Genomic DNA, 26465 nt, shown 5'->3' on the forward strand with positions numbered 1-26465 from the left:
AAAGGAATGATGCCTTCATTTTCCAGGTGTTGAAATCTAAGTCCTTAGAGTTGAACTGATATGTTCAAGGTCACAGAGGTGATAATTATTAAATAATAATTCTACTAATAATAATAACAACAAGAATTTATGTAGCACTTTAGGCTTTGTAAAAGGTATTACAAATACAATCTCATCTGATTCTAACAACCTTGAGAGGCAATGCAATTATTATCCCCATTTGAGAGATGAGAAAATGGAAGCAGACAGAAGTTAAGTAATGTGCCCAGGCTCACATCCTAGTGAGTGACTGAAGGCGGATTCGAAGTCGGGGCCCCGGGTTTCAGGTCTAGCATCACACTACCTCTTATCTGTTCTCTGTTAAATCTACTCTTCTCCAGGGTAGACTTTCCAAGTTTCTGTAGCTGCTTCCATCCATTCAGCAATGCAACACTGACTTCCAAATCCCAGTGCCTGGCCCTGAAGGGGTTGGGAGAGAGCGTGCCCTCCTGATTTACAGTCTAAGATGAAGAATAAGACACAAATATATATCTATTATATATATATATGTTATATATGTGTATATATACTTAAATATATATTTATTATATATATGTTTTATATATATATATATATAAAACACAGCCAGGTTTATTAAAGAGGTGAGACGGTTTTTCAAGCTCCTCCCAACCTGGTCGTCTTCCTCTAAACACACCCCTAATTTGTAAGAGTTTCTTTGGAACTATGAAGCCCCAAAGCGCAAACAGAACCCGAGATTATACTGACGCCAAACTAGTGAGTCTCCTAGGGACGCTTGAGGTCAAGGCGCGGTCAGGCCTAGGTATGCTGGGATTTGTAGTTTCTCTTGCCTCTCTAAGCAGTCCGGCTCGGTAGGGAGCGGGGCATCCTGGGATTTGAAGTCTTTCGGAAGCATTTAGTCTTGTAGCCGCAGGGCACGTTGGGAGCCTTGCTATTTGAGGGTCTCTATTGGCCCCGATTCTAAGCCTGGCATCTCCAACTACCAATGGACAAGCGAGGGGGGCGGAGCGGAAGTCACTCGGGGAGGCGCAGGAAGTGAGGTAGCGGCGGAAGCCCCTCGATCCCAGGGAGTCGGCGTTCATCAGTCAGCGGGAGTGGGGCAGGCTGTTGTAGGGCGCTGTGAGGCGCGGGGCCCCGCGATGTTCCGCGGGCCCTAATATGGGCACCAGCGGCTCCAAGGGCCGGGGGCTGTGGCCCTTCTCGGCGCCAGCGGCGGCTGCGGGGCCGGGAGGCAGCCCCGAACTCACAGAAGCGGCCCGAGCCCAGCACGCCTTGGCCCGGGCTCGGGGCCTCCGCACCGCGCAGCCCTTCGTGTTCACCCGCCGCGGGTAAGGGCCTGGGGGGATGCGGCCTCCGGGATTGCCTGCCTCGGGCATATGGGCCTTGGAGGGGAGGCAGGTGGGCAGCAGCCAGTGGCGAGTGCCCGCCACGGGTGGCTGTATGCCTCGGGGAGAGGGCTTGTTTTTCCGTCTTGGCCTGGGAATGAGAGATGGGATCGACCGGCCTTTTGCATTCGTCTGCTGGAACAAATGCCCCGGGTGCCTAGATGCTGGGTCCTCCCAGACTTCAGCCTCGGGCACTGCTAGCCCCGCGGTTTTCTCTACTTGGGCGGTGGAGGAGGAGAGGATTAGCCTGCTTGGTGGGAATGAACCTCTGACACTCGGGAACGATTTCTTTTGAGAATGGACGAAGAAGGCTATGTGCCTCCTATTGTCGTTAGTCAGCTAGGGATTCCCCGGGGCCCTAAGAGTCGTTGCTGGTAAGAGTACTGGAATTGGAGCCGGGCCCCAAGTTTGAATTTGGACTCTTTTACTCACCACATATTTGACCTTGGGTAAATCACTTTCTGCCTGGGATTCGGTTTTCCTTTCTGGGAGATAATTTGTGGTCAGGTTGACCCAATTAGAGAAAGTAGAAGAGAAATATGAAATATTTAGAAAGGTTGGGTGGAGCCAAATCGTAGGAAGCTTTAAAGGGGAGGTTGTATTTTAACTTAAATTACAGAACCTCGAAAGATTTTTTTAGCAAAGTAGTGGCATCAGATCTATATTTCAGGAATATTAATTTGGCAGCTTTGTGTGGGATGAATGGGGAGGGGAGAGATCAGAAGCAGAAAGATCAATGAGGAAACTATTCTAAGTCTAGGCCAGAGATCTCCAAACTTTATTGATTAGGCACCCTTCTAATAAAATTTTGAGCTCCTCTCCCATATATGGATTATATACATATACTACTAAACTAATAATCGTGTACATTACAAAACGTTAACAAAACTTGAAGTTAATGTGAGAGGAAGACAATATTATTTGATCATAGAGATCCTAGAGTTTGAGTAGGAGAGTGGTGTGGTCTGACCTGTACACTAGGAAAATCACTTTGGCATGTTAAGATTAAAATTCTCTTGGAGACTATATGTTAATTTATAATTATTTATTAAATTAATTCAAAGAGTGGGTAAGAGAAAGAAAAGGCACCTCTTGTGGGGCTAGCTGTTCTCTCTGCAAGTCTCCTCCCCTAGCCAGTGCTTGCTTGAGCTTAATCTAGCAGCCTCTTCTAACCATGCCAGGACCAAAGAGAGCCCCTTTCTTTGACCCAAATCTTATATCTTCTATGATGTCACTTTTCTGAGTCTCTCTGATACTGTAGACTTGACCTCAGCCCAGATCAGAAGCAGATCTTCCAGGCCCCAGGGAGTCCAAGGCCTCTCAATTGTCCTCCCAGATAAGCTTATACTGGTAAGCCCCAGACCTCTTTCTTAATTAAATCAAAGGGTGGTGTTGAATTGCAACTAAATTCAATATGAAATTTTCCTTTTTAAAACTCAAGACTAATCTTAGGGTACTAAGAAAAAGAATAGGGGTTCAGGCTAGTGTTAAATTCTTCCATTCTCCCCCCTCTGATTTCGTTGGGAGACACATTAGTTTCACCAGTTAATCATTTCTTATAGCTGTATATTTCAGGATTGTCTCACCAGGTTGCATAAGGGTCCAAAGATATGGAGTGTCTAATATACTTGGAGTTTCATAACATATTAAAAATTATTGATAGATACATTGACAAGGAGCCATTAGGGGCATTACCCTTTTCTGGCACAGGGATTTTACAATCAAAATTAAATATTGACGAAAGGGAAGGACAGAAGTGGATGGAGGATCCAACTCCACAGTTCAGTTTGTTATATTCAAAGGCTCATTATGGGCCTCATAATGTAGCATCTGATTTCAGGAGACATTTTCTGTTGTTTTCATCTTTTTAGACTACCTGGAATTATGATGATCCCCAGCATTTTTTTTTAAAGAGTTAACTAAATTAGACTTACCTATAATATTTCTAGTCATTAAAAAAAAAAAAAGATAAAAGATAAAAAGCAGGGGCAGCTGAGTGGCTCAGTGGATTGAGAGCCAGACCTAGAGACGGAGGTCCTAGGTTCAAAACTGGCCTCAGACACTTCCCAGCTGTGTGACCCTGGGCAGATCACTTAACCCCCATTGCCTAGCCTTTATCACTCTTCTGCCTTGGAGCTATTGGCTCCAAGACAGAAGGTAAGGGTTTAAAAAAAAAGATAAAAGCAAAAATAAAAACAATCAAAGACAATGATATAAAATGAAAGCCACAGTACAGTTAATCAGTATCAATAGATAGTATGAGTTTTATGAGAGCAATGAATCGGAGAGCCTTTTTCTCTGATTTTGATGGCAGTTGGAATAGTTAGCAACACTTGGAAGGGCTCTTACCAAGCAGGTTGAATCCTACCAATTCACTGAAAGTTCTTTATGTGCACCTTGTCACCTGGGTGTAGATCATGGAGTGAGAAATCCAAGTGTCCTAGCCTGTACTGCTGCCCTAATTCTCAAAGTTCACGTAATCTTACTTGTAATTCCTGTATATAAGAAGTGACAGAAATGTTCCCCTACATCCAGTAATGATGTATATATAGGAGGGAAAGTTTTGGGGAGAGGGTGTCCAAAAAGCACTTCCAGTGGTGACCAAAGAAAAAGAAAAGGGGTTCAGGCTATTGTTAAATCTCACAGGAAGCTCTGTAGAGAATGAAAGGGAGAGACTTGAAACTAATTAGGAAGCTATTGTAACAGTCTAGGTGTGAGATTATGAAAGCCTAAACTGGTGGTACCTGTGAGAGTAGAGAGAAGGAGGCAAGTGAAAGATGAAAGATGTAGATAGAAATAGCAAGATTTGGCAACTGTTTTAGCTGTCTGGTGTGAGTAAAACTCAACAACTGAGAAGTGGTAGAGTACTTGACAGGAGTTTTCCAGATAACTAGAAAAATGATGGTTCCCTGGACTGTAATAGAAAAATTGGGAAGAGAAGAGAGGTGAGTTTGGGGGAGAAATGTGTTTTGGACATGTTGCATTTGAGATATCTGTGGGAATCCATTTCTGAATAAGCAATTAATGGTGTGGTAATAGAATTCAGAAAAGATACCAGACTTGAATATCACCAAGTGAATGTAGGGGGAGAAGAGCAGACAACGCCTTGCTGTATACTATAGTGCCATGTAGGCCAACCTATGGCACATGTGTTGGAGGGGGCTGCTCCCTTCCCCTTCTCTACTATGCTTGAGGACATTTCTCTCATTATCTGCCCCTTTGCCCAGCAGCCCAATGGGAATACTTCCTCCCTTGTCTGGGGTAAGGTGGGCAGCTCACAATGAGGTATAAGAGTTGCAGTTTAAGCACTTGGTCTCTGAAAGGTTAGTTATTACTGCCCTAGGGGCATGACTGCAGAGCTGACAGACCCAGAAGAGCACTCAGAGATTGGTTTTACTACTCCCCAGAGAAGAGAATACTATCTAAAAAGAGAGGATGGGCAAAAGTTTTAAATGCTGCAGAGAGGTTAAAAAGGATGAAGATTGAGAAATGGCCTAAAAGGTCTTTGACAACTTTGAAGAAAAAAAAATCAGTCGATTGAAGAATCAAGGATAATAAGGAATTTGAGAACCTGGGATCATGAAAGGATGACAATGCCTTAGAACAAAGATGTTGAACTCACTGCTAACAGCTAGCAAAACTTCCAAATGGAAACAGTACCATAATTAGGGAAATTTGATTGGAGGTGGGGGCAGTAGAAATAATATAATATTCACCAATATTCTAGAATAGAGAGTCAGCCTAGGGGCACCTGCCAAAGCTTTGAGGTGATCAAGAGAACAGGGATATTGGTGTGCTAGGGATTCAGGTAAGCTACTGGTGCAGGTGCTGTGGTCTAATCTAAGCTATAATGATATAACCTCAGAAGTTTGTTCCCCTACAGAACAAAAACAATTGAGGGGAGCTTATAAAAACTATGAAACCAGCTGTAGAGAGGGCCAAAATTGGGGAATATTGAGAGTCTATAGATGAAATTAATAATCATTTATTTTTCCGTCCCTCTATCCTTTGGGGAAAGAAATAAAAGGAGGGAAAAAAAAACTTGTAACATAATGAAAGCAATGCAAGCAGCCATGTTCGTCTCATGTGCAAAAAAAGCATTTCTCCTGCATCTTGAGTCCATCACCTTTCTGACAGGAAGTGGGTAGTATGCTTCATCAGCAATTCTCTAGTATAAATCGTTCTGCTGTGGCCTTCTGCTTCAGAGATCACTGGTCTAGGTAAGGCCAGTGAAGGCCAAAATCAAGATAATATCCTTTTGGATGAAGGAGTGATTAGATAGTGATTCAGACTGAGAAAAGAGGAAAAGATGCCTGAGCTTTCAAACTGGAATAACTTGAAAGATGGTGGTTAATGCAGCAGAAATAGAAAACTTTGTAGGGTGTAAAAGGGATGAGTTCTGTTTTAGATAATGTAGTGTATGAAACCCTGGAGATTCATTAAGGAGACAACTGACTTTGCAGGACTGAAGAAACCCTTCTCCCCTCCCTCCCCTTTTGAACATTCTCATTATGCTCAAAAGCACCACCATCCTTCTAGTCACTGTGATATATAACCTGAGATATCTTTTATTCTTTTCTCTAACTTTTCTCCTTTACTCCCATCAAAATGTCAAGTCTTTAGTATTCTACCTCCTCAGTCTGTATTGCATCCATCCCTATCTCTGCAGTCACAAAACTTCTACCTTAGTTCAGATCCTCATCACCCCTCTCTTAGACTATTGCAGAAGCCTTCTAATTTGTCTTCCTACTTCCATCCTCTTTTCTCACCAATTCCTATAACATACTGTTAACCCTGAGACACAGGGATGACCATGCCACTCACTCTACATCCCCCCAACTCGGAGATCTTGAGTAGCTCCCTGTTTTTTCTGTGATGAAATTAAAATTCCTCCACCTGGCATTCCAGGCCTTCCATAATCTGTCTTTCACTTATTTTTACACTCTTAGTTCATATAATTCCCCTTCATTTCCTTTACATTCCAGTCAAATTGGCCTGCTAGCTTCTCCCCTTCCATAGCATTTCCATCTCTAGCCTCCATGCTTATGCCCAAGAGATTTCCCTTGTCTGCAGCATGCATCCTCATCACTTTTGCTCCTTGGAGTTATTAGCTTTTTTTTAAGACATAGCTCTGGTGCCACTTCCTTCAGGAAGCCTTTCCTGATTCCTCCCCACCTTCTCCCAAAGTTTTATTCTTATTTATTTAATTTGGGGCGTTTTTCCATGGTTACATGATTCATGTTCTTTCCTTACCCCCTTATCTCCCCATAGCCAACGTACAATTCCACTGGGTTTTACATGTATCATTGATCAAGACCTATTTCCATATTATTAGCATTTGCAATAGAGTGATCATTTAGAGCAGTGATGGCAAACCACTGACATGTGTAGTCATTTTTGATGACATGGCTGCATACCGAGGAAGTATGAGGCCACATGCTGAGAATGAGCCATTTGCTATAGTGTAGTGTAGACAATATAGATGACAATTCTACCTATATTAATTTACATGTTTTGGTTTATTAAATACAGTTATATATTAATTATACATTTTTATTATTTAAACTATAAATATTGTGAAATTATGTTTGTTTTTTTTTCTCGAAGTGACACACCACCTGAGTTATGTTCCGTTTTTTGGCAAATTTTGACACACCAAGCTCAAAAGGTTGCCCATCACTGTTGTTTTTTTTTTTAAGTTTTTTTTTTTTTAAACCCTTGTACTTCGGTGCATTGTCTCATAGGTGGAAGATTGGTAAGGGTGGGCAATGGGGGTCAGGTGACTTGCCCAGGGTCACACAGCTGGGAAGTGGCTGAGGCCGGGTTTTAACCTAGGACCTCCTGTCTCTAGGCCTGACTCTCACTCCACTGAGCTACCCAGCTGCCCCCCATCACTGTTTTGAGTGTACATCCGAAATCATATCCCCATCTAACTATGGGATTAAGGAAATGTCTTTCTTCTGTGTTTCTACTCCTGCAGTTCTTTCTCTGGATATGGATAGTGTTCTTTCTCATAGGTCCCTCAGAATTGTCCTGGGTTGCTGCTAGTAGAGAAGTTCATTACATTTGATTGTACCACAGTGTACAATGTTCTCCTGGTTCTGCTCCTTTCACTCTGCATCACTTCTGGAGGTCGTTCCAGTTTACATGGAATTCCTCTAGTTCATTATTCCTTACAGCACAATAATATTCCATCACCAACAGATACCACAGTTTGTTCAACCATTCCCCAATCGATGGACAGCCCCTCATTTTCCAATTTTTTGCTATCACAAAGAGCACAGGAATATTTTTGTACACGTATTTTTCCTTATTATCTCTTTCCCAAAGTTGTTGGTGCTTACTCCTTGACATTATTTTGTATAGACTTTGTAATTTTCTGTGTGCATGTTATATGTCTGTTTCCTGTCCTTCCCACCTTTCTGCCTATGTAAGTTCCCCAAAGATTGAAACTCTTTTGTCTGTATCTCTCGTGCCTAACATTGTGCATTCCACATAGTAAGTGCTTAAATGTTTGTTGAATTTAGAGATTGGATACACATATGTACAGTATTCATGCGTGTGCATGTGTGTGAGTTGTCTATGTGACTAACATAATTTAACCAGATAGAGGGCTCAGAACAGAGCATCATAGGGCACTCATGATAGGCAATAGTTGGATACTGATCCAGCAAAGGAAACCAAGAAGAAATTATTAGACAGATGGGATAATCAGAAGAGAGTAGTGCCATAGCCAAAGGAGAGAGTATTGAGGAAGAAGTGGTCAATAGTATTAAAAACTTCTGAGGAGTTAAGGGCAATGAACACTGAGAAAGAAATGGGAAGAAAGGGCATGGAGGCAGCCTATTCTTTGAAGGATTTTTGCAGGGAAAAGGAGAAGAGATATAGTCAAGCCAATAAACATTTATTAAGCACTGGTAGATGAGTGCCTGAGATACAGCCCCTACCCTAAAGGAGTTTACATTCTAATGAGAGAAGAGAGACTATATGAACAACTAGATAAATAGATAGAAGACATATACTGAGTAGGGAAAGCTTTAGCCTCTGGTGGGGTGTCCAGGGAGAAGCAGGGGACTATAAAAAGGCTCCTAGAATAGGTGGGATTTGAGCTGAACCTTGAAGGAAATCAAGAAAACAAATAATCCAAGATGGACAGAACATTCCAGCCACGGGGAGTCAGTAAGTATTTTGAGTTGGAGCGATCATTTGTGAGTTATTTTTTTTAAACCCTTTAGAACCAATACTGTGTATTGATTCTAAGGCAGAAGAGGGGTAAGGGCTAGGCAATGAGTGTTAGGTGACTTGTCCAGGGTCACACAGCTAGGAAGTGTCTGAGGTCACATTTGAATCCAGGACCTCCCATCTCTGGGCCTGGCTCCCCCTCTCCACTAAGCCATATAGCTGCCCCCTGAGACATTTTTTAGAGAATGGGGAGAAAATCTTGGATCTGTTTAAGGAAAATAGAGTCAAAAGATAAAAAGATTGAAGATAAGAGGGAGACTGGGGAAAGGAGGGGGTTGGGATAGTATCCGAGGTACAAGATTTGACTTTAACAAGGAGATGAGAATGGGGGGTAATAATAGGGACAAAATTGATAATGAATGGCCTCTATTTAATCTCATTAAAGTAGAAGTCCTCTGCTTGAGGAAAATGTAATAAGATAGAGTGGGGTATAGGAGCTTTGGTAACGAGCCTCTTTGGGGACTGCGATTAGGAAAGAATGAAAAGGATTTCATTGTAGTAGTGAGGGTTAGTGTAGTAGTAAGCCCAGGGAAAATTAAATAACTTAAATTTGTAGCAGACTTAGTAGACATGGTTGCATGATTTTTTCCAGCTGGATTAGAGACTCCTAAGGAAGGCTGAGTCCCCTCTGAGGCAACTGAGAGTGCAAATGTGAGGTGAGGAGAGTCCTTTTCTGAACATCTGGAATAAGACCTGTTGACCAGGGTTTATTCAGTTTACTGATATCCTCATCTAGGAAAAACTTATTTATTTAAGCCTAGCATAAAGTTGATCCTAGAATAATTTGAGTCAGTATAGTGGGAGACGCACCAGAATTAGCGGGACCTGTGTTCAAATGTGACTTTACTACTTACTTGCGATTGGTCTATAGGTAATTCCCTTTCATTCTCTGGGCTATATTCCCCATCTGTCAAATGAAGAGGTTGGATTATATTATCTTGAAGACCTCTTCCAGCTCCAAATTATAGAATCCAGTTTCCCCCAAAACTATTTGGGCTGTCATTGACTTTAGGAGATCATGAAGGTACCTACCTTTTATCTCCCCAAGGCCCAGTTTTCTGAAGATATTAAGAGGACTCTAGCTTAACTCCTTCAGAAGAGGCTAGTTAGGAATTCTCATGGGTCATGTAACATCCCTGGTAAGTAGGATTGGAACCCCTATTTTCTCCATGTGACTGAAGAAGTCACTCAGGGCCTCAACTCTGGGGCATCTGATGAAAAGCCTGTAACTTGGGTCCTATTTGGCAGGATATTTGGAGGTCAGGCAGTAATGTTAGTTATCAGCCTTTCTGAATGCCATTTAGACCTGGAAAGTTTGTGTGGGTGGAAATTTGCTACACTGAGGCCCAGGACTGGAACCATTTTCGTTAATATCCAGCTTAGGGATGGGATAGGAAATGCCATGGTCCTGAGACCTCCCAGTGCCTGCCAACAAATTCTGCTGGAAGAAGTTGCTGTGGGCTTCCTGCCATCTTAGAGCAGACATCAAGACTCTGGCTATGCCAGCTGTTTCTACTGAGGCAAGACGCAGCAAGTCCCAGACTTCTGGTAACAGCTTCTTCTCAGAGCTTACCAGGCTGTGAAGCCCAGGGCCTGGACATGGAGTCTTACTGCACAGAGGGCCTGTGTTTTAATGGGCTCCCTGTGGTGGCACCAAAGCACCATATCCTCTGTAGATCAGAGAGCTCTGAGGTAGGAGGCATTGAGCATTGTGACAATTCACCTTTCAACTGTTCTCCTGGTGTCTGAGCAGCCCCTGCTTTTCTGTTCTACTTCCTCTCCTAATGGGGTCCCTAAAGCTTCAAAGAAAGGTTATATCTCCTGGCAGGCTAGTCTCTCCACCACATCCTCTACCAAAGGCTATTTCTTATGTCACGAAGACTTCTGATCTCTGTGACTTGGGCTGTCATTGGGAAACTGTGGGCAATGCTTTGGGTCAGTCAGTAAACATTTATTAAGCTTCTAACTGCTAAGTGCTGGGGATTAAAAAAAAAAAAAAAAAAAGAGGCAAAGACAGTCCCTGCCCTCAAGGATTTCACAATCTACTGGAGGTGACAACAAACGACTTTGTACAAATTCTGTACCGATTTGGGAGGGTTCTGGATAACTGATGCTCCCTGAACCTTGATTCAATCAATGGAGCCCAGTGTCCTGAGAGCACTTTTTCCTCTTCCCCTACAGTTCCATGTATTATGATGAAGATGGTGACCTGGCCCACGAGTTCTATGAGGAAACAATTGTCACCAAGAATGGGCGGAAGCGTGCCAAGCTGAGGCGGGTGCAGAAGAACCTGATCCCTCAGGTAAGGAAGAGCAAGAGATTCAGAACCTCTCCACAACTTCCACCTTTTATCCTGTTTTGTCTCCATAATGTCATATAGGGATTATGCCTCAAAACAAATGAAGGTTCAGTAGAGCCACTTCCTCCTCCACCAATTTTTGTGCTTTGATCATTACTTCTCTGTGGCCTGCTCTTTCCACTATCATTCTGGATTGGGATTAGTTGAAATGGCCACCTTTTGCTCTTATTCTCTTTTTCTTATTAGAAACTGCTTGCTTTGAAGCTGACTAAGGCCTGATAAAAGATTATGTACCCCTCACATTAACTCCAGTCAGTCATGCTACCCTTGGGAACTGAGATATACAGGGGACAGGAAAAGCAAGGCCAGTCTAGGAAGAGCTCACAGTCTTTAGGGATTCTGGAGGAGTAGATTTGGGTCCATCCACTGGGAGCTCAGTCTGTTTGGGGAGACCTGATTTACATACTGGAAACAATAGAACAGAGTAGATTCCAATGTTAGACTGTGTTTTTTCATTCACTCCACAAACATTTATTAAGAGCCCTCTGAACAATGAATTATGCTAGATCCTGGAAGAGTGACAAAGATTATTGGAATAGTTACATAAATAAATATAACACAAATTAGAGTATTAAAAAGTATTTTAGGGGGCAGCTGAGTAGCTCAGTGGAGTGAGAGTCAGGCCTAGAGACAGGAGGTCCTAGGTTCAAACCCGGCCTCAGCCACTTCTCAGCTGTGTGACCCTGGGCAAGTCACTTGACCCCTATTGCCCACCCTTACCAATCTTCCACCTATGAGACAATACACCGAAGTACAAGGGTTAAAAAAAAAAAAAAAAAAAAAAAAGGTATTTTAAAGTGCTTTGGTATTAGATGACAGAGAAATCAGTTGTAATAACAGGCATTTATATAGAATTTTAAAGTTTATTAAAGTGCTTCATATTTGTTCTCATTTTAGCCTGACAATAGTTCCTGTGAGATGGGTGGTATTTATCTCCATTTTACAGATTATAGGAAACTGAGGATGGGAGGTTTAGTGACTCAGCCATGATTAGTTTCACAGCCACTAAACATTAAGGTTGGGCTTTGAACCTGGGTCTTCCTGATTTGGGGTTCAGTATTCTATGCTATACTGCCTCCAAGGGGAGTATGGGGAATCAAGGCCCGAAAGGTGACTAAGGCGAGTACCCTGGGGACTTTCTGAAAGGGGTAGAACTGAGACTGGGCCTAACCCATATCCACTTTATTTTCAGGGTATTGTGAGGCTGGACCACCCTCGCCTCCACGTGGATTTCCCAGTGATCATCTGTGAGATGTGAGCCCTGCAGCCCCTTCCTGCCCACGCCCCAAGTCTGTGGGGTGGTGGGTATGGACATCTGGGTAGGAGGAGGGGCAGCAGGGCCCAGAAAAGGCCTTGGCTGGGGAAAACTCCCCACTTCCTTGGCAGGGCATCCCAAGCTCAAAGCGTGGGTCCTGATGAAAGGGGCCTGGCTTAAAGTAGCCGCCCCAGAATGAACTCCATCTGACAGGGGCCCCTTAGTGGGCTGTATTTTTTCATCTGCAAGCCAAGGGATGAGGAAGCTGGGTGCTCAGTTCTGTTTCTTCCACAGTACTGGGTGGTATCAGTTTGAGGGGGGGGGTCAAGGGATAAAGGATGTTTGGCTTGGCTCACTGGTATGGATTTTCTCTAGGCTCTTGAGTGTCTGGGTAAAGGAAGGGGGTAGGATACTCAGTTTCTCTTCCTGGACCCCAAAGCCCCACCCTACCCTCCAACATCTAGAGGAGTGTCAGGAAATAAAAACTGGGTGAAAGCTCAGGCCAGGAATTTCAGGGTACAAATTTTCCTTCCTTCTGACCTCAACCACCCCGGCCCTCCCCTCCTGCCCAGTTTCCTCCTATCGTGTGCCTCCCTCTGCCCAGCCTGAGGGGCAGGGGCAGGAGAGGCCTGGGGCTCTGTCACTGTTGGGGAAACTAGGGGCCACAGCACTTTATGAGCGGGGTCTCCTCTTTTCCTGGCCCTTCCCCTTGTGTCCCATTGGGTTGTGGGGCTGGCCATGGGGAGCTTTGCTATGCACAAGCAGAACCCTCCTTTCTCCTTCCCTTCACATTTCTGAGCATTTCAGCCGTTTGCTACCTCGATTCCTCCACCCCCGAGGGAGGCTGGTCTCAATGAATCTCACCACCACCCCTGAACCCCTCCTTCTGAGCCCACAATTAGTTCAGCCTGCTGGAACTGGGGGGAATTAGAAGGCCCCCATATCTGGGATGAGTTTCACTTCCTACACTGTGATCCTCCCTAGACATTTCCCCACCCCCACCCAGCGACCCCCACAGATATACCTGGACCCTGAGGGTATGTTTGGAAACTGAAGGGGCAGTGAATCTTCTCAGTGGAAACCTTAGTCCTGGGAGAAAAGCAGAGACCTTAAGGATATGGGGGAGAGGATCCTTGCCCAGCATTCCTGCTCAGCTGCCTAAGAAGCTTTTTTGGTTCTCACACCAACCCTTTCTTGGGAGAAGAAGGGGGAGTTTCCACACACTACACTTGCTGTGTCCTTCAGGCCTGTGCCCAGTGGCTCTGGAGAGCACATTCTCATCCAGCCCCCCACAGGCATCTTTGCTAACCTGGCAAACTTACCCAGATCTCTTTAGTATCCCAGCCCCTCTCACCTGGTACTGTGCTGGCCCAAACCCTCCCCCAAGCTGCTCACCTGCTAGTGGGCAAGGGCAACTGGGTCCAACCTTCTGCTCTCCAGGGTCTGACTGGGCAAGGGGTGGGATAAGGAGACCACAGAAGGGAGATTTACAATGTGAAGGTTTGTAAATAGTATATCTATGTCCATGATATTGTTGAAGCAGAACTTCAGTCCGTTTACTTTTTAGGATTACTTTTTTTAATTCCTTCTGTGCAAACTGTGCTTTTAGTGTGAATGTGGCAGAGAGACAGTCTGGGGCAGAGGTGATAATAGAGGGAGAAGAGCTGGTTGCTCTTTTCTCCCAGCCCAGGCTGGTATGCCCTTTTGTTCAATTTAAATAAAATTATTTGTAGATCCCAATGAGTGAGTAATTTATTGGGAATGGGATCCTTTTAGACTGTGCACTGGGGGTAGAAGACATGGGAGGTTTGTCTGAGAGGGCCAAATGAGGATCAAAAAAAAGTAGCAGTGATAGTCTGTTCTGTAACACTACTAACTTTTCTAAAACTCTCTCTCTGAGGAGGCAGCTCCATTTGTGCCAGTGCCTTGGGAATTTAGCCATGTGCCCTCCCCTAACCCCCAACCCTCCAATGAGCTGAAGAGAATTCCTGCATCCTCACTTAGTGAATGACTGGAGAGAGGGGAACCTGATATTTGTATTAAATGCCAACTGCTCCCCCAACTTCTGGCAGTAGAGGGCAGTATTTGTGTGGCCAGAAGATCTCTGGGGCCTGAAGGGGCAAGAGGCAGGTGCCTTTAGAAGATGGCCTCTGAGAACCATTTTTTTAGGTAATAGTTGCCAGCTTTATGAAATGAAATGATTAGGAAAAGTTAGAATTGGTTACTGTTCATGAGTCTTCAAAATAAAGAGGCCATTTGGCATTGGGAATAAGAGTCCTGCTGACCTTGGAATTCAGAAGAAGTGGCAGAGTTCACATCCTACCTCAGAAATAAACCATGGCAGCCATGGGTATATTCCTTTTCTGAGCCTCAGACAGACGTTGACAGACTTTTGGATCTTCTAATTCATGGAAAGTAGGTTCTATCCTCTTAGAAATGACCATTTATAAATTTAAAACTTTAATTTGGTTTTCCAGGGAAATATTTTTCCAGAATGGTCTATGGGAAGACTCATTTAGTGAAAACAGGATTTTACTAGCTGATTTTATCTGATTGATTCAATTGGTATCTGTGTTCTACTTCCCAAGTGTATGGTATGATAGGCAGAATAGACCCCAGTGCCATGGTCTTGGGGCCACACAGGGCACATAGCTGGGAGAGCCCTCCTCCCACCAAAGAGAAAAGTCCCTTCTTTCTCAGCAGCTGAGCATGGTGACAGCAGTACCACTTTCTTGCTCCTTCCCCAGCAACCCCCACCCCCCACCTTAGGTCTATAATTCGAGGCCTGGTAAGGTTTTAGAAAGGGGAGCTTAGCTACATAGCTCACTAATAACCGATTTTTACTCCTTTAGACAGGAATGGAAGTTTCATTCTTTTCCAAGACTGCTGAACAACTAAGTCCTTTCCCAATCCTGACCCCTTTTCTCCTCTACCATTCTTATACCACCTCACTTCATCCTAGACTAGAGTTTTCCACAAGTTCTTTCCCTTTAAGAGAGAAGCCATCATGCAATCTGCCTATCATTAAGTGGCATTGGGCATGGCTATGTCTGTAGATTTGGCATAGGGGCAATGAGGGAGTCATGTCAATGAACATGGCAGGGGTGGAGAAAGTGTTCTGATGGTCTTGGGTTTGGGAAGTGTCTGTGTGGTAAGGTCTGGTTCTGATTCTGAATGTGGTAGATGAAGGTGAAAAAAATACAAGTTATCTTGTCTTTGCCTTCTGAGTGCCTGTTCTTGATTGGAACAGTGGTAACCCCAGAGTTCTTAGGAATCCAAACACCATACTTCTAAGCTGGGAACTCTCTGGACTTCATACTGGGCTTGATTGTAGGTGATAAAAGATTTATTGGGGCATATTACCATCCCCCAACCCTGACTTCCCCCTCCAAGCCCTTACCCAGGTTACTGCCAGAGTCATCTATGCCAGCATCTACCCTTCCCCAAAGTTGGGTGAACTCTCTGCCCTGGGATGGGTTTGTTTCATCTGATCCCCAGAGCTGGGAACAATGAGGGTTGAGGCTGACACTTCCCTCATTCCCAGTGGCCTGAGCTCACTTCCTTCCTCCTTCAACCCTCAGAGGGAGCCTCCCTACCCTGACCAGGGGCCAGGGCTCTGCTCAGCTTTTCTCTTTCTCCCTCCTCCCATTCCCTGGGGGCTTTTAGACCAGGTAGTGAAGGCTTCAAAGCCCCCTTTCCCCCCTCTATCTGACTTTCTCAGTTCATTTTCTCCCTCCTTAATATAGGCTCTCACAGGGAAGGAGTTTCAAGGATTCAGTATTTTAGGACTTAGAGCTAGAAAGGACCTTAGGATTTGTCTAGCTCAAATACTTCATCATACAGATTAAAAACCAGAACAAAACAGAGGCCTTTTTCTTTTACTGAAAGAAAGGCAAGAGTGCTAAGAATTAGGTACCCCTAGGTATCCTGAGTCTGGGGAAGAGGTATGGGGTCCCTGGATATGGGGAATAAATCCATTAATCTAATCAACAAATATATTGCTTCAATTCTGTCTGACTCAAGGACCCCATTTGGGGTTTTCTTGTTAAAGATATTGGAATAATTTCCTATTTTCCTTCTCCAGCTCATCCTACAGATGAGGAAACAGAGGCAAACAGCCTAAGTGATTTGCCCAGAGCTATATGGGTTGTAAGTGTCTGAGGCTGAATTTGAAATCAGGTCATCTTGACTCCATTCTATCCTGGCACTCTATTCCACCTGGCCACCTAGCTGCTTTGTTTCTATTTTCCTAGGGGAACTCAGAGAGTTCATTCAAGACCTAGGGACCAGGCACACCTTAGGGAAATCTTTTTCCTTGAATTAAATTGGACTCTCCCTGCCACTTCAGGAGTAGTTGAGAGCCGGGAATAGAACAGGAGGCTGGATAAGGGAGAGGGCAGTAATACTACCCACCACACCTCCAGTCCAGACATTAACATAAACAAATAATATGCACTGTGCCCCAGCACCCTACACTCACACAAACTTCAAGGTATTTAGAGCTGTAAGGAACCTTAGAAAGAAACTAGGCCTGGCCCTTTCCTTTAGAGATGAGGATTTTTGAGACCCAAAGATGTTGAGGCTTGATGAAATTCACACAAATAAGTGCCAGGATTCAGTCTCAAGTTTATTTAAAATGTGGTCTTTCCACTACACACATGTACACATATGCGCCCATGTATATGCATATTCTTGGCTCTAAAGGCTTAGGGTGGAATTTTTCTTCTGCTCTCAGTGGAAAAAACCTGACTCAGCTCCTGGAAGTTCCTTCCTTTCCCCTCCAACACCCCCCTTCCACTTCCCTGCCTCTTCCCTCCCCACCCCTCACCCCCAACTCACATTCTATACACAGATAAAGCTTTCTTCCTCAGTTCCCAGCCTTGTGCTGTTCCCTCTCTTGTTCCTCTCCCTTCCCATCTCAGATCCTTTAGTGGCCTGAGCCACTGGCCTGGCACTGCCCCTGGCATAGGCCTCATAATTGAGCTGAATGCCTGAACAAACTCTTCCTTATTCATTTTCCCTTTTGACTTGGGTTCCTCTCGTTATCAGGAGCCCAAGAGGGAGACTGAGATTACTGAAGCAGCTTCTCCCTCTTCCCTCTCCTGTCCACTTCCTGCCCCCCCCACCCCCCCAGTACCCTCTGCCCAGACCACTCTTCGTTCACAGCTGAAGTCCCTGTGGGGAAAGACTTTTCCCCCTCAGCTCCTCTGACTCCTAGATCCCTGTTTGGGACTTTTAAGGCCCAGGAGGCCAAAGGTATTTATGGAAGGGGAGGAGGTGACCCAACCCAAGATAAGCCCCTAGAGAAATGCATGGATTGGGGATACCGGAAGGGAAGCTGGGGGAGACTGGCCTCTTCCTGCCCACCCACCCGCCTCTGGTCATTAGGTCTCTTCCTCTTGGAGGGGCAGCAGGAAATGAGGAAAAGGGAGGGGATGGGACTTTAGTAAGAACACCAGGCGCTAGGAACCCAGCACGAGTGAGAGAGGCAGGAGGCAGCCCTAGAGCCAGTGCCTCCTAGGCATCAGGGAAAGTGAAGGGTATCAGAGAGCAAACACAGGGCAGTGGGCTTCTGGATGGTGTGGAAAAACAAAGAAATTGATCCCAGGGCTCTAAGAACAGTGAAAGGATCAGAAGTAGGGTCGGCTGGAAGAGAACATCCATCCCTTTTTCCTGATCTAAACCATCAGCATCAACAGAGCCAGACTCTTGATCTACAGGTGAGCACAACCAATTCCCTGGCTGGAGGGAGGGTAGACTAAATGTGCCTGTGAAGGGGGAACCTGGTGGCCTGAACAAGTAGGGTCCCCACTTCTGCCCACAGGCTAACTGCTTGATTATCAGATAGTGGAAGGACCTCTCTGAGAGACCTGTATTTGATGGAAACAGATTCTTCAAATTCTTGGATCAGGGAAAAAGCAACCTTCAGACTTTGGTCTGAAAGGAGTCTCCCTGCCTATGAGCGGGGGAAGGGCTAGAATGTGTGTGTGGGGAGAAAAATCTCTAGCCAGGGGTGGGTGGGGTTGAGAGACAATAAGTAGGAATGGAATTGGGGGTGGGGGGTGGAATCTGGTGGAAGGCTGGAGAAGCAGGTACTGGAAGAGTTAAGCCAGCTGGAGGTTGAACAGAGGACTGGAACTTCCTGCAGGGTTCCTTATGGGTTTCCTGCCCGCCTTCAGGAGCTCAGGAAGGTCTATTGGCCTCCCTTTTGTTTGAAGCCAGGAGGCCCCCTCCGCAAGCTGAAGGTTCAGCCATGTCCACATTCCCCCACCCCCAAGAGTGGCCATGGGGGAAGGGCCAAGTTGTATAGGGGAAATAGAGGGAGAGAAAAGTCTTTGTCCTCTGGGCCTCAGTTTCCTCCTGGGCTAAGTAGGGAATTCGGGACAAGACCTCAACAGCTCTGGTCCTTCTCCTCTTCCTACTCCCACCCTTCCCTGGCTCCAGGACCAGGTGGCCACCAGCCTCCTCCCCCAGCCCAGGCAGGCATTCCCTGGACAGAGGCCTGTTGTCTTAGTAACGAAGGCATTCAGTCAAAGCCCCAGCCTCTGGGGGGAGTCCGGGGAGGCCCACTGGGAGGAAGGGACCAAGCTGTTACCCACCCTCAACTCCCCATCTCCCACGGTGCTTTTAGATGAGATGGGTGCCTGGGAGCACTGGGGCAAGGCTCCCACCTGGCGCGATCTGAAGGGGTCTGGGGTGCAGGGAACAGCCGGGGTTGAACTCCTGGGCCGAGTCCTCTGGGGAATAATAATAGGCTAGGAATAAGGGCAGACCAGCTGCAGTGGCAGGGGTATAGTTAGGAGATACCGAGGCCGAAAACTGCCCCAACCTAAAGAAAGGGGTGATTAGACTCGAGGCACAGTCACAGGGGGGAAGGGGAGGGGAGGAGAGAAGGGAGGTCCGGGTTGGAAAGCTATAGGTTGCCTTCTCTATCTGCGCCCTAACTCTCCCTTTCCCCTCCCCCCTTTCTATGGTCAGTTTCTGTCTGTCTCTTTAAAGGGCTAGAAGCGCCTCTGCTGGAGCCGGGCTGTACCATTTTTATCAGGAAGGAGGGGGGAGATCGGATTAGAAATCCCCACTCCGCGGAGGAGCGGGTGGGAGACTCTATAGCACAAGGCATTTTCGCGTTCCCGAGAGAAAAGAAGCGTCTTTCCCATAAGAGACCGGTGGAGACTTTTTGAGAAAGAGTCTTCTCCAATCTGACCACCCGAAAAAATCCTTCCCCACCTGGCACCCTGAAGGCGGCTCTGGTCCCGCCCTCCCTCTGATCTTTTAAAGGGGCCGCGCGGGGCCGAGGGGGTGGGGCCGTGGGAAGGAAAGTTGGGACGGTTGCAAAGATCCTTGTGTGGACTAGGGGGTCCGGTGCTTGGGACAGTGGGCGCCGGTGGCCATGGGGGTGGCTCGGGCTCTCGGTAAGAGGTGAGTAAGTACGGGTGACGCTCCGCCCCCAGACTCCCCCGGGGTGCCTGCGTCCCTAGCTTTCTCACTGATGCTGGGCGGGGGGAGCCGAGGGGGGCGGCCTGCGCCCTCCCTCCGGGGAGCCCAGCCCGCTCCCGGCTCCCAGCCGGAGCCAGTCGGGCGCGAGACCCACGTGTGGCGGGGAGCGGGGGGCTGGGGGCCGAGCCGCCAACAAAGGGGGCTTGTTCTACCGCTAGGGGCCCCGAGCGGGGAAGGGGGAGCCCAAGCACACTGGCCGGAGTGGGGAGCAGCCGGAGCCGGCGCGCAGGCGGGGGCGGCCGTGGCCGTGGCCTTGGCCGTGGCCGAGTCGGCATTCCGGGCGCGCTGGCTGGACCGGAGCCCTGCCCTGCCCTACCCTACCCCAGCCCTGCCCAGCCGGCAACCGCTCCCCGCCGTGGGAGGTCCGAACTGCTCAGGCTGGCCGAGGACTCCCTCCCGGCTGGGCTCGGCGCTGCCTTTGTTCTTCCCTGGAGGACCTGAGGCTGGTGAGCAAAGGGAGAGTTTTTAGAGTGGGGCTGCAAGGAACCCAGCCTCATGGACCTGCGACCTGGGATTTAGTCCAACCTCTCTATTTTACATGTAAGGAAAGTGAAGTGAGATCCCCTGCCAGAGAGTTAAGAAACTTTGTAAGAGATATAATTAGAATGGACCTGAAAAGGCTTGTCTAGCTACCTCGGGGTAGGGGAGGAAGAATGGGAACCGGTCTTGGGACATCGGGTCCCCCGACCCAGAGACCACTAAAACCTTCCTTTCTCTCCTCTCCCAGCAGGTCCTGAGCCAGCCCTTCAGCTTGCACACAGGAACCACCAATGATGTGGGCAGCGGCCAGGACGGCCCTGGCCCTGACTCTGACCCTTTTTGTGTCCCTGGCATCTGCAGGGCCCAGAAGTGATGAGGCAAAACCCACTGCCCCACCCATCTTCACCCGAAGACCCTTCCTGGTGGCCTGGAATGCCCCAACCCAGGACTGCTGGCCCCGTTTCCGGGTCTCTCTGAACTTCAGTGTGTTTGATGTGAAGGCATCACCCAATGAAGGCTTCGTGGATCAGAATCTCACCATCTTCTATCGAGATCGGTTAGGCTACTACCCATACCATGACTCCCATCTTCGTCCAGTACACGGTGGAGTGCCCCAGAACAGTAGCCTGATGGACCACCTTGAACGATTGCCTGAGGGTGTTCGACACTATATCAGATCCCCTGATCGGGAGGGTCTAGCGGTCATCGACTGGGAGGACTGGCGCCCGGTCTGGATCCGAAATTGGCAGAGCAAAGACGTGTACCGAAAGGTCTCACGACAGCTGGTCAGCCTCCGACACCCCACCTGGTCACAAGAGCAGGTGGGCAAGCAGGCCCAGTACGAGTTTGAGTTTGCTGCCCGGCAGTTCATGCTCGAGACCCTACGATGGGCAAAGGAAACTCGGCCCCGCCAGCTCTGGGGTTTCTACCTCTTCCCTGACTGTTACAACCACGACTATGTGCAGAACTGGTCTAGCTACACGGGCCGCTGCCCAGATGTTGAGGTCTCCAGAAACGACCAGCTGGCCTGGCTCTGGGCCGAGAGCAGTGCCCTCTACCCTTCCATCTACCTGGATCCCATGCTAAAGTCCTCCTCCAATTGTCGGAAGTTTGTACGCTCCAGGGTGGAAGAGGCCCTGAGGGTGGCCCGTGAGCACCACGCTGGCTACTCCCTCCCAGTCTTCGTCTATACTCGCCCTACCTACACCCAGAACTTCACTGTCCTCAGTGAGGTAACCAGCTGCCACTGAGAGCTAGTGAAGGAGTCCCCAGAAAGGAGACGGGATCCTAGCTTCAGAAGGAACCTTAGACACTTAGAGCTTAGAGGCCAGCTCCCTTTACAGATGAAGAGAATGAGGCTGAAAGAGGATTCATAGTCTTAAAGAATGGGCTTGGTCCAGGAGGCCCAACTGGGCCTAGCACTTAGGAACGTCCCCTACATTAGCCCTACTGTCTTCAGGTCCAAGGGAGGAGGGTGAGATGGGGAGAAAACTCAGGAGTCTTCGGAGTTTGGAAAGACTCACTAATGCCCCTGCCCTAGACCTTCAAAAGTGGAAGGGAACTTGGTTAAGGCCCTTGAGGGAGGGGGTATCTGGCAGAAATTCTCCTTTCCTTATATACCCCAAAAGGTCTGGAGAGGATAGAGAGCAAACCTGGCCTCGTCCACCATGGACCCCTCTCTCTGCCTCTGATCTGAGGCTTAGAACCATGTGCAGATGTGTCTGGGGAGGCATTAGGGGCTACAAAAGGAAGGAGAAAGAAAGGGAAGAAGCCTCCTCTCTACCCCACCTTTCCCTGCAGTTCTGACCTGTCTCCTCACTCCTAGATGGACCTCATCTCCACCATTGGGGAGAGTGCAGCTCTAGGAGCAGCTGGAATCATCTTCTGGGGAGATGCCTACTATACCAAGAGCCCGGTAGGTATTGCCTATGGACTAAACTGATTGGGCTAGCCTGATCAATGACTTGCCTTGTGTCCTGAGAGCCACAGATGCTCAAGCCCTTTTTTAACAGATGGGGAAACTGAGGCTCAGAGAAGGGAAGGGATTTGCCTAATTTCACGCAGTGAATAAATGACAAACATAGAATGAAAATCTAGATTTCCTGCCTCGGCCTAAGGTTCTTTCCAGTCTGAGGGAGAAAAGCCATATACCAAAAATACAGACAAAAAACCACATCCCAGAAACAAACGAGCCTCGCCAGGGATTCAAGGGTGATGCAGCTGCTCACCCAATCAAGAAAGGCTTCTCAGGATGAGATGAGTTATGGTCCTACGCTTACCAGAAGATAGGAAGAAGGACAGGAATCTTGTTCCCGTCATTGCAGAGGTGTCGAAATGTCAGAGCTGGGAGGGGCATAGACTCACTGAATGTTGAAGGTGGAAGGGCCCCCCAGGGATGGCGGAACCCCTTCCTTCCCCTCAGGGATAGCGGTGCTTGTGGAGAGGTTTGTTGTTTTTTTTTTTTTTTTCCTTTCTAGCAAGAAATCTAGAATGTGCCTCTTTGTAAACTTCCCATCATTATTCCTGGTTTTTCAGAACAGATCAGAGCCTCCAAAGTGCTTAAAGAGAAAATGTCAAACCCAGAACAGAAGAGCAGAGCTGGGAGGGCCCTTAGACACAGAACGAGGACTTGAGAGTTATGAGTGGGGGCTGGGGAGGGGGGGGTTGGGGGAGGCCTTAAAAGATCCTTTTACAGAGGGGGAACCTGAAGCCAAAAAGTTATCATCAAGCTCCTTTGTCCAGGAAGGCTTCATGGTGACACTTTGTTCCACTCTCCCCCCACACACAGCCCTTTCCTTGCCTCTCTGATCCCCCATTCTCCCCAACTTCTCCCTGAACTAGCTTTTAAAGGAAAGGGTAAACGTGTCTCTTTGTTTCAGCAGCTGCTTGCTTGTCTCTCTCCTCCCCTCCCCCTTGTCCCTAATTCCTCCCCAGGCAGGAAAAGGGTGGGGAGGGGAGAATGAAGGGCTCAGATCTGGCCTCAGAATCCCTGCCCCCTTCTCACCCCTTTCTGGGGGTACCTGAGGGTCCCCTGGAAACAAAGGGCCTGAGGAAAGGGATGTGAGAAGGGGTGATCCCCCATTCTTTCTCCCCCAAATCCTGGCTCTAGCAGCTTGCAGACAAATGGGTCTCTCAGGCCTCACACACAAAGGATCCTACCGTGAGGGGAGGGAGGCCCCTTGTTCAGTGGATGTCCCCCTGGGGCTTTGGAGGTACCCTGAAGGCACTAGGGAGAGGAGGCATTCAAGGAGGGAGGGATCTGCTTCCTGGGGACCGGCCTAGGCAGGAGGAGGTGGTGCTGTCCAAGCTGGGCTTCCTCCAGGCACAAAGGACCAGACTTCGCAAAGGCACACACTGGGAGGCAGGCAGGAGCTGGTGGGGGGATCGCAGAGGCAGTCTGAGGGTCTCAGTTGGGCTGGAATTGAGTGTGTTAAGGATGGTCCCATCTTCTCCCACTCTCTGTCTCGTCTCCCATGCACCCCTTTGGAAAGGAGCCTAGAAGAGAAGTCCAGCTTGAGATGAAATCCTGACCCGAGTACATCCTTAACGGAATGGCCTGACCAAAATCCATTCCCTTTTCTGAAGTGTGGGAGCTGGGGAGGAAGTACCTTGTCCTGACCTGCTCTACGTTCTCTCCAGGAAACCTGCCAGAAAATCAAGGAGTACCTGGAAAGCCGCCTGGCCCCGTACCTCGTGAACGTGTCCGAGGCCGCTTTCCAGTGCAGCGAGGACCTGTGCCACGGGCACGGGCGATGCTATCGGCGGCAGCCCGGATCCAACGCCTTCCTGCACCTGAACCCCCAGAGCTTCCGCCTCCGCCCTGCCCAGAGCCCCGAGGAGCCCCTCTTCCGGGCCGAGGGCAAACTTAGTCCAAATGATCTGGCCCAGCTCCGGGACCACTTCCAGTGCCAGTGCTACCAGGGCTGGCATGGGGAGAGCTGCCAACACAGCCGAAAAGCCCCAAACAAGGGCACCCCCAGCGGCCCCTCTGTCCTGGCAGCCCTGATGGCCCTGGGCCTCTTGTTCCTCCCCTGAGTGCAGTAGGCTGGGGAGTGAGGAAGAAGCCAACGATTCTAGCGGAGGTGCGGCCCGCCGGGTCCCTCGGAGGAGCGCCATCCCTGCCCTGGCAAATGCAGGGGAGCCCAGGATCTTGTAGTGGATATAGTCGGGGTTAGGGGAGACTAAGGAGCCCCCATGTGGCAACGGACTCCTCCCCAGCAATGCCTTGGCCTGCTTCACAGGGGCAGGGGACGGGCGGATCTTCCCGTGTGTCTGTGTGTGTGTCTGTGTGTCTGAGGGGGACTAGCCCCCAGCCCTGTGCCTATATTTCCCCCTGTTTTAAGGGGGGATGTTCAGTTTGTGTGAGATGCTGCTGGGTGTCTCCCCATGCTAGGGGAGGGGCTGGTAGTGGGGAATAGGGATGGGGGGCACGGCAGGGCCGTAGAGAGCCCCCTGCCCCTCTCCTCTCTATATTTTATTATTATTATTATTGGGATATTTTGTAAATTAAACAGAAAAAGAAACAACTCTCTATGTAGGATTGTGAAAGGGGTGCCCTTGGCTGGGGCAGCACGGAGCCAGGCTTGGGCTGGGTCACTCACACCCTCCCAATGGCAGGGAAGACCTGCCAACCAGGGACCTGTAGATGGGGGAGCAGGAGAGTAGCCTCCAGACATGCTAGATGAGATGCCCAGAGACCCTCCCACACTGAACTTGCACCTGTGCCCCTTGCTGGGGTAGGCGCCATAAATAGAACAGGGGCCTCCCTCAGAGAAGGGGGGCTCCCCCCTCCCCACCTTTTCATGAAGTGCCAACCTAGAGACTTGGCCCTCCCCTTCCTCCAACAGACTGCTGCCCTCTCTACGCTCAGTCCCTTGTGTGGTGCTGCCAAGGCCTGGGAGGGGGCTTGTGCTACAGGCAGAGTTGGTAGGCAGAGGAGGGTAGAGGGAATGGAATGGTTGAGGGGAGTCTCTGGGGAGGGGGCCCCAGCATGGTTCTGGGCTCAGGGCCAACCTTCTGAAAACAGCACCGCTTTTCCCATGGGCACCTTGCCCAGCTTTGCAATGCTCGACCCTCTGCTCACATGCTTCCCCGGGGTGTCAGAGGAGGGAGCAGGGGCTGAATCCACTTCCCCCCACCCTTTGTTCCCCTCACCTGGCTTCTGCTGAGTCATAAACCCACCCTGCGGAGCACTAACAGCCCTTGGAGCTCTTCCTCTAGGAAGGAGGCCCCAAGGGAGCCCCAAACCAACCCAAGAGTCACCACAAAGAGTGACCAAGAAGGGATTCGGATTCGGATTGAACTGGGCAGTATTCGAGGTCTGGAGGGTCTCCCCTCCCCACACACACACGCCCTGGCCCTGACTGACCCTCCAGAGGCATACCCTGCCCCAGCCTCTGAGCAGTCTCCACTCCTGAGCCCTCTAGCGGCCTATCTGCCTCAGAGAGCATGGGATTTTTTTTTTTTCCTTAAGAGCCAGGAGGACGCTCAAAAGATCCTCTATTCCAGAGTTCTCCAAGAGTGACCTGGGTGTCCTGCAGTCAAAAAAAAATTGTTTTTAACCCTTACCTTCCACCTTAGAATCAGTACCGTATATTGGTTCCAAGGCAGAAGAGTGGGAAGGACTAGGCAATGGGAGTTAAATGACTTGCCCAGGATGTCACAGCTGAGAAGTATCTGAGGTTAGGTTTGAACCCAGGACCTCCTGTCTCTAGGCCTGGCTCTCCATCCACTGGGCAACCCAGCGGTCCCCCAAACCTCTTTTTCTAACAGTATTGAGATGTCTTAATTTCTAATATAAATATCAGAAGAGAAAACCCACATAAAAGCTTTTGGAGGGAGAAGGAGAGTTTTGAATACTTATAAAGGAGGGGGCAGTGGGTGGGGTAGCTCAGTGGATTGAGAGTCAGGCCTAGAGACAGGAGGTCCTAGGTTCAAATCCAGCCTCAGACACTTCCCAGCTGTGTGACCCTGGGCAAGTCACTTGACCCCCATTGCCCACCCTTACCACTCTTCCACCTAGGAGTCAATACAGAAGTTAAGGGTTTAAAAAAAAAAATAGTGTAAAGGGTTCCTTAAACCAAAAGGTTGGAGACCCCTGGGCTTTTCTAAACCCCAATTTCCCATAATTCCAAATTTTATACAGGAAAAATGGCCTCAGGGAGGCTAATGAACTTGCCTACAGTCACAGAGACAAAGAAATCCTGGCAGAAGTTTAAATCTGGGTCCT

At 48.3% G+C, this 26465-nt stretch overlaps 2 protein-coding genes across 5 annotated transcripts; both read left to right on the forward strand.

Annotated features, from left to right (window-relative positions):
* The first annotated feature begins 1120 nt into the window (after positions 1–1120).
* TUSC2 (tumor suppressor 2, mitochondrial calcium regulator) lies at positions 1121–13999 on the forward strand. Its single transcript, XM_044676897.1, has 3 exons — positions 1121–1346; positions 10827–10947; positions 12197–13999. Exons 1-3 carry the CDS (start codon positions 1177–1179, stop codon positions 12260–12262), a joined length of 357 nt encoding a protein of 118 aa, XP_044532832.1. The 5' UTR covers positions 1121–1176; the 3' UTR covers positions 12263–13999.
* A 3764-nt stretch (positions 14000–17763) lies between these two features.
* HYAL2 (hyaluronidase 2) lies at positions 17764–24759 on the forward strand. Of its 4 annotated transcripts, none has more exons than XM_044656932.1 (4): positions 17764–17979; positions 20484–21468; positions 22062–22151; positions 23876–24759. In XM_044656932.1, exons 2-4 carry the CDS (start codon positions 20527–20529, stop codon positions 24269–24271), a joined length of 1428 nt encoding a protein of 475 aa, XP_044512867.1. In that variant the 5' UTR covers positions 17764–17979; positions 20484–20526; the 3' UTR covers positions 24272–24759. The 4 variants fall into 4 exon arrangements, with proteins under 4 accessions (XP_044512867.1, XP_044512870.1, XP_044512868.1 ...); XM_044656935.1 differs by having other exon boundaries at positions 20487–21468; XM_044656933.1 differs by lacking the exon at positions 17764–17979 and adding an exon at positions 19593–19678 and having other exon boundaries at positions 20487–21468.
* The last annotated feature ends 1706 nt before the right edge of the window (positions 24760–26465 follow it).

The sequence above is a fragment of the Gracilinanus agilis genome, chromosome 1, assembly GCF_016433145.1.
Source record: "Gracilinanus agilis isolate LMUSP501 chromosome 1, AgileGrace, whole genome shotgun sequence".
Taxonomy (NCBI): Eukaryota; Metazoa; Chordata; class Mammalia; order Didelphimorphia; family Didelphidae; genus Gracilinanus; species Gracilinanus agilis.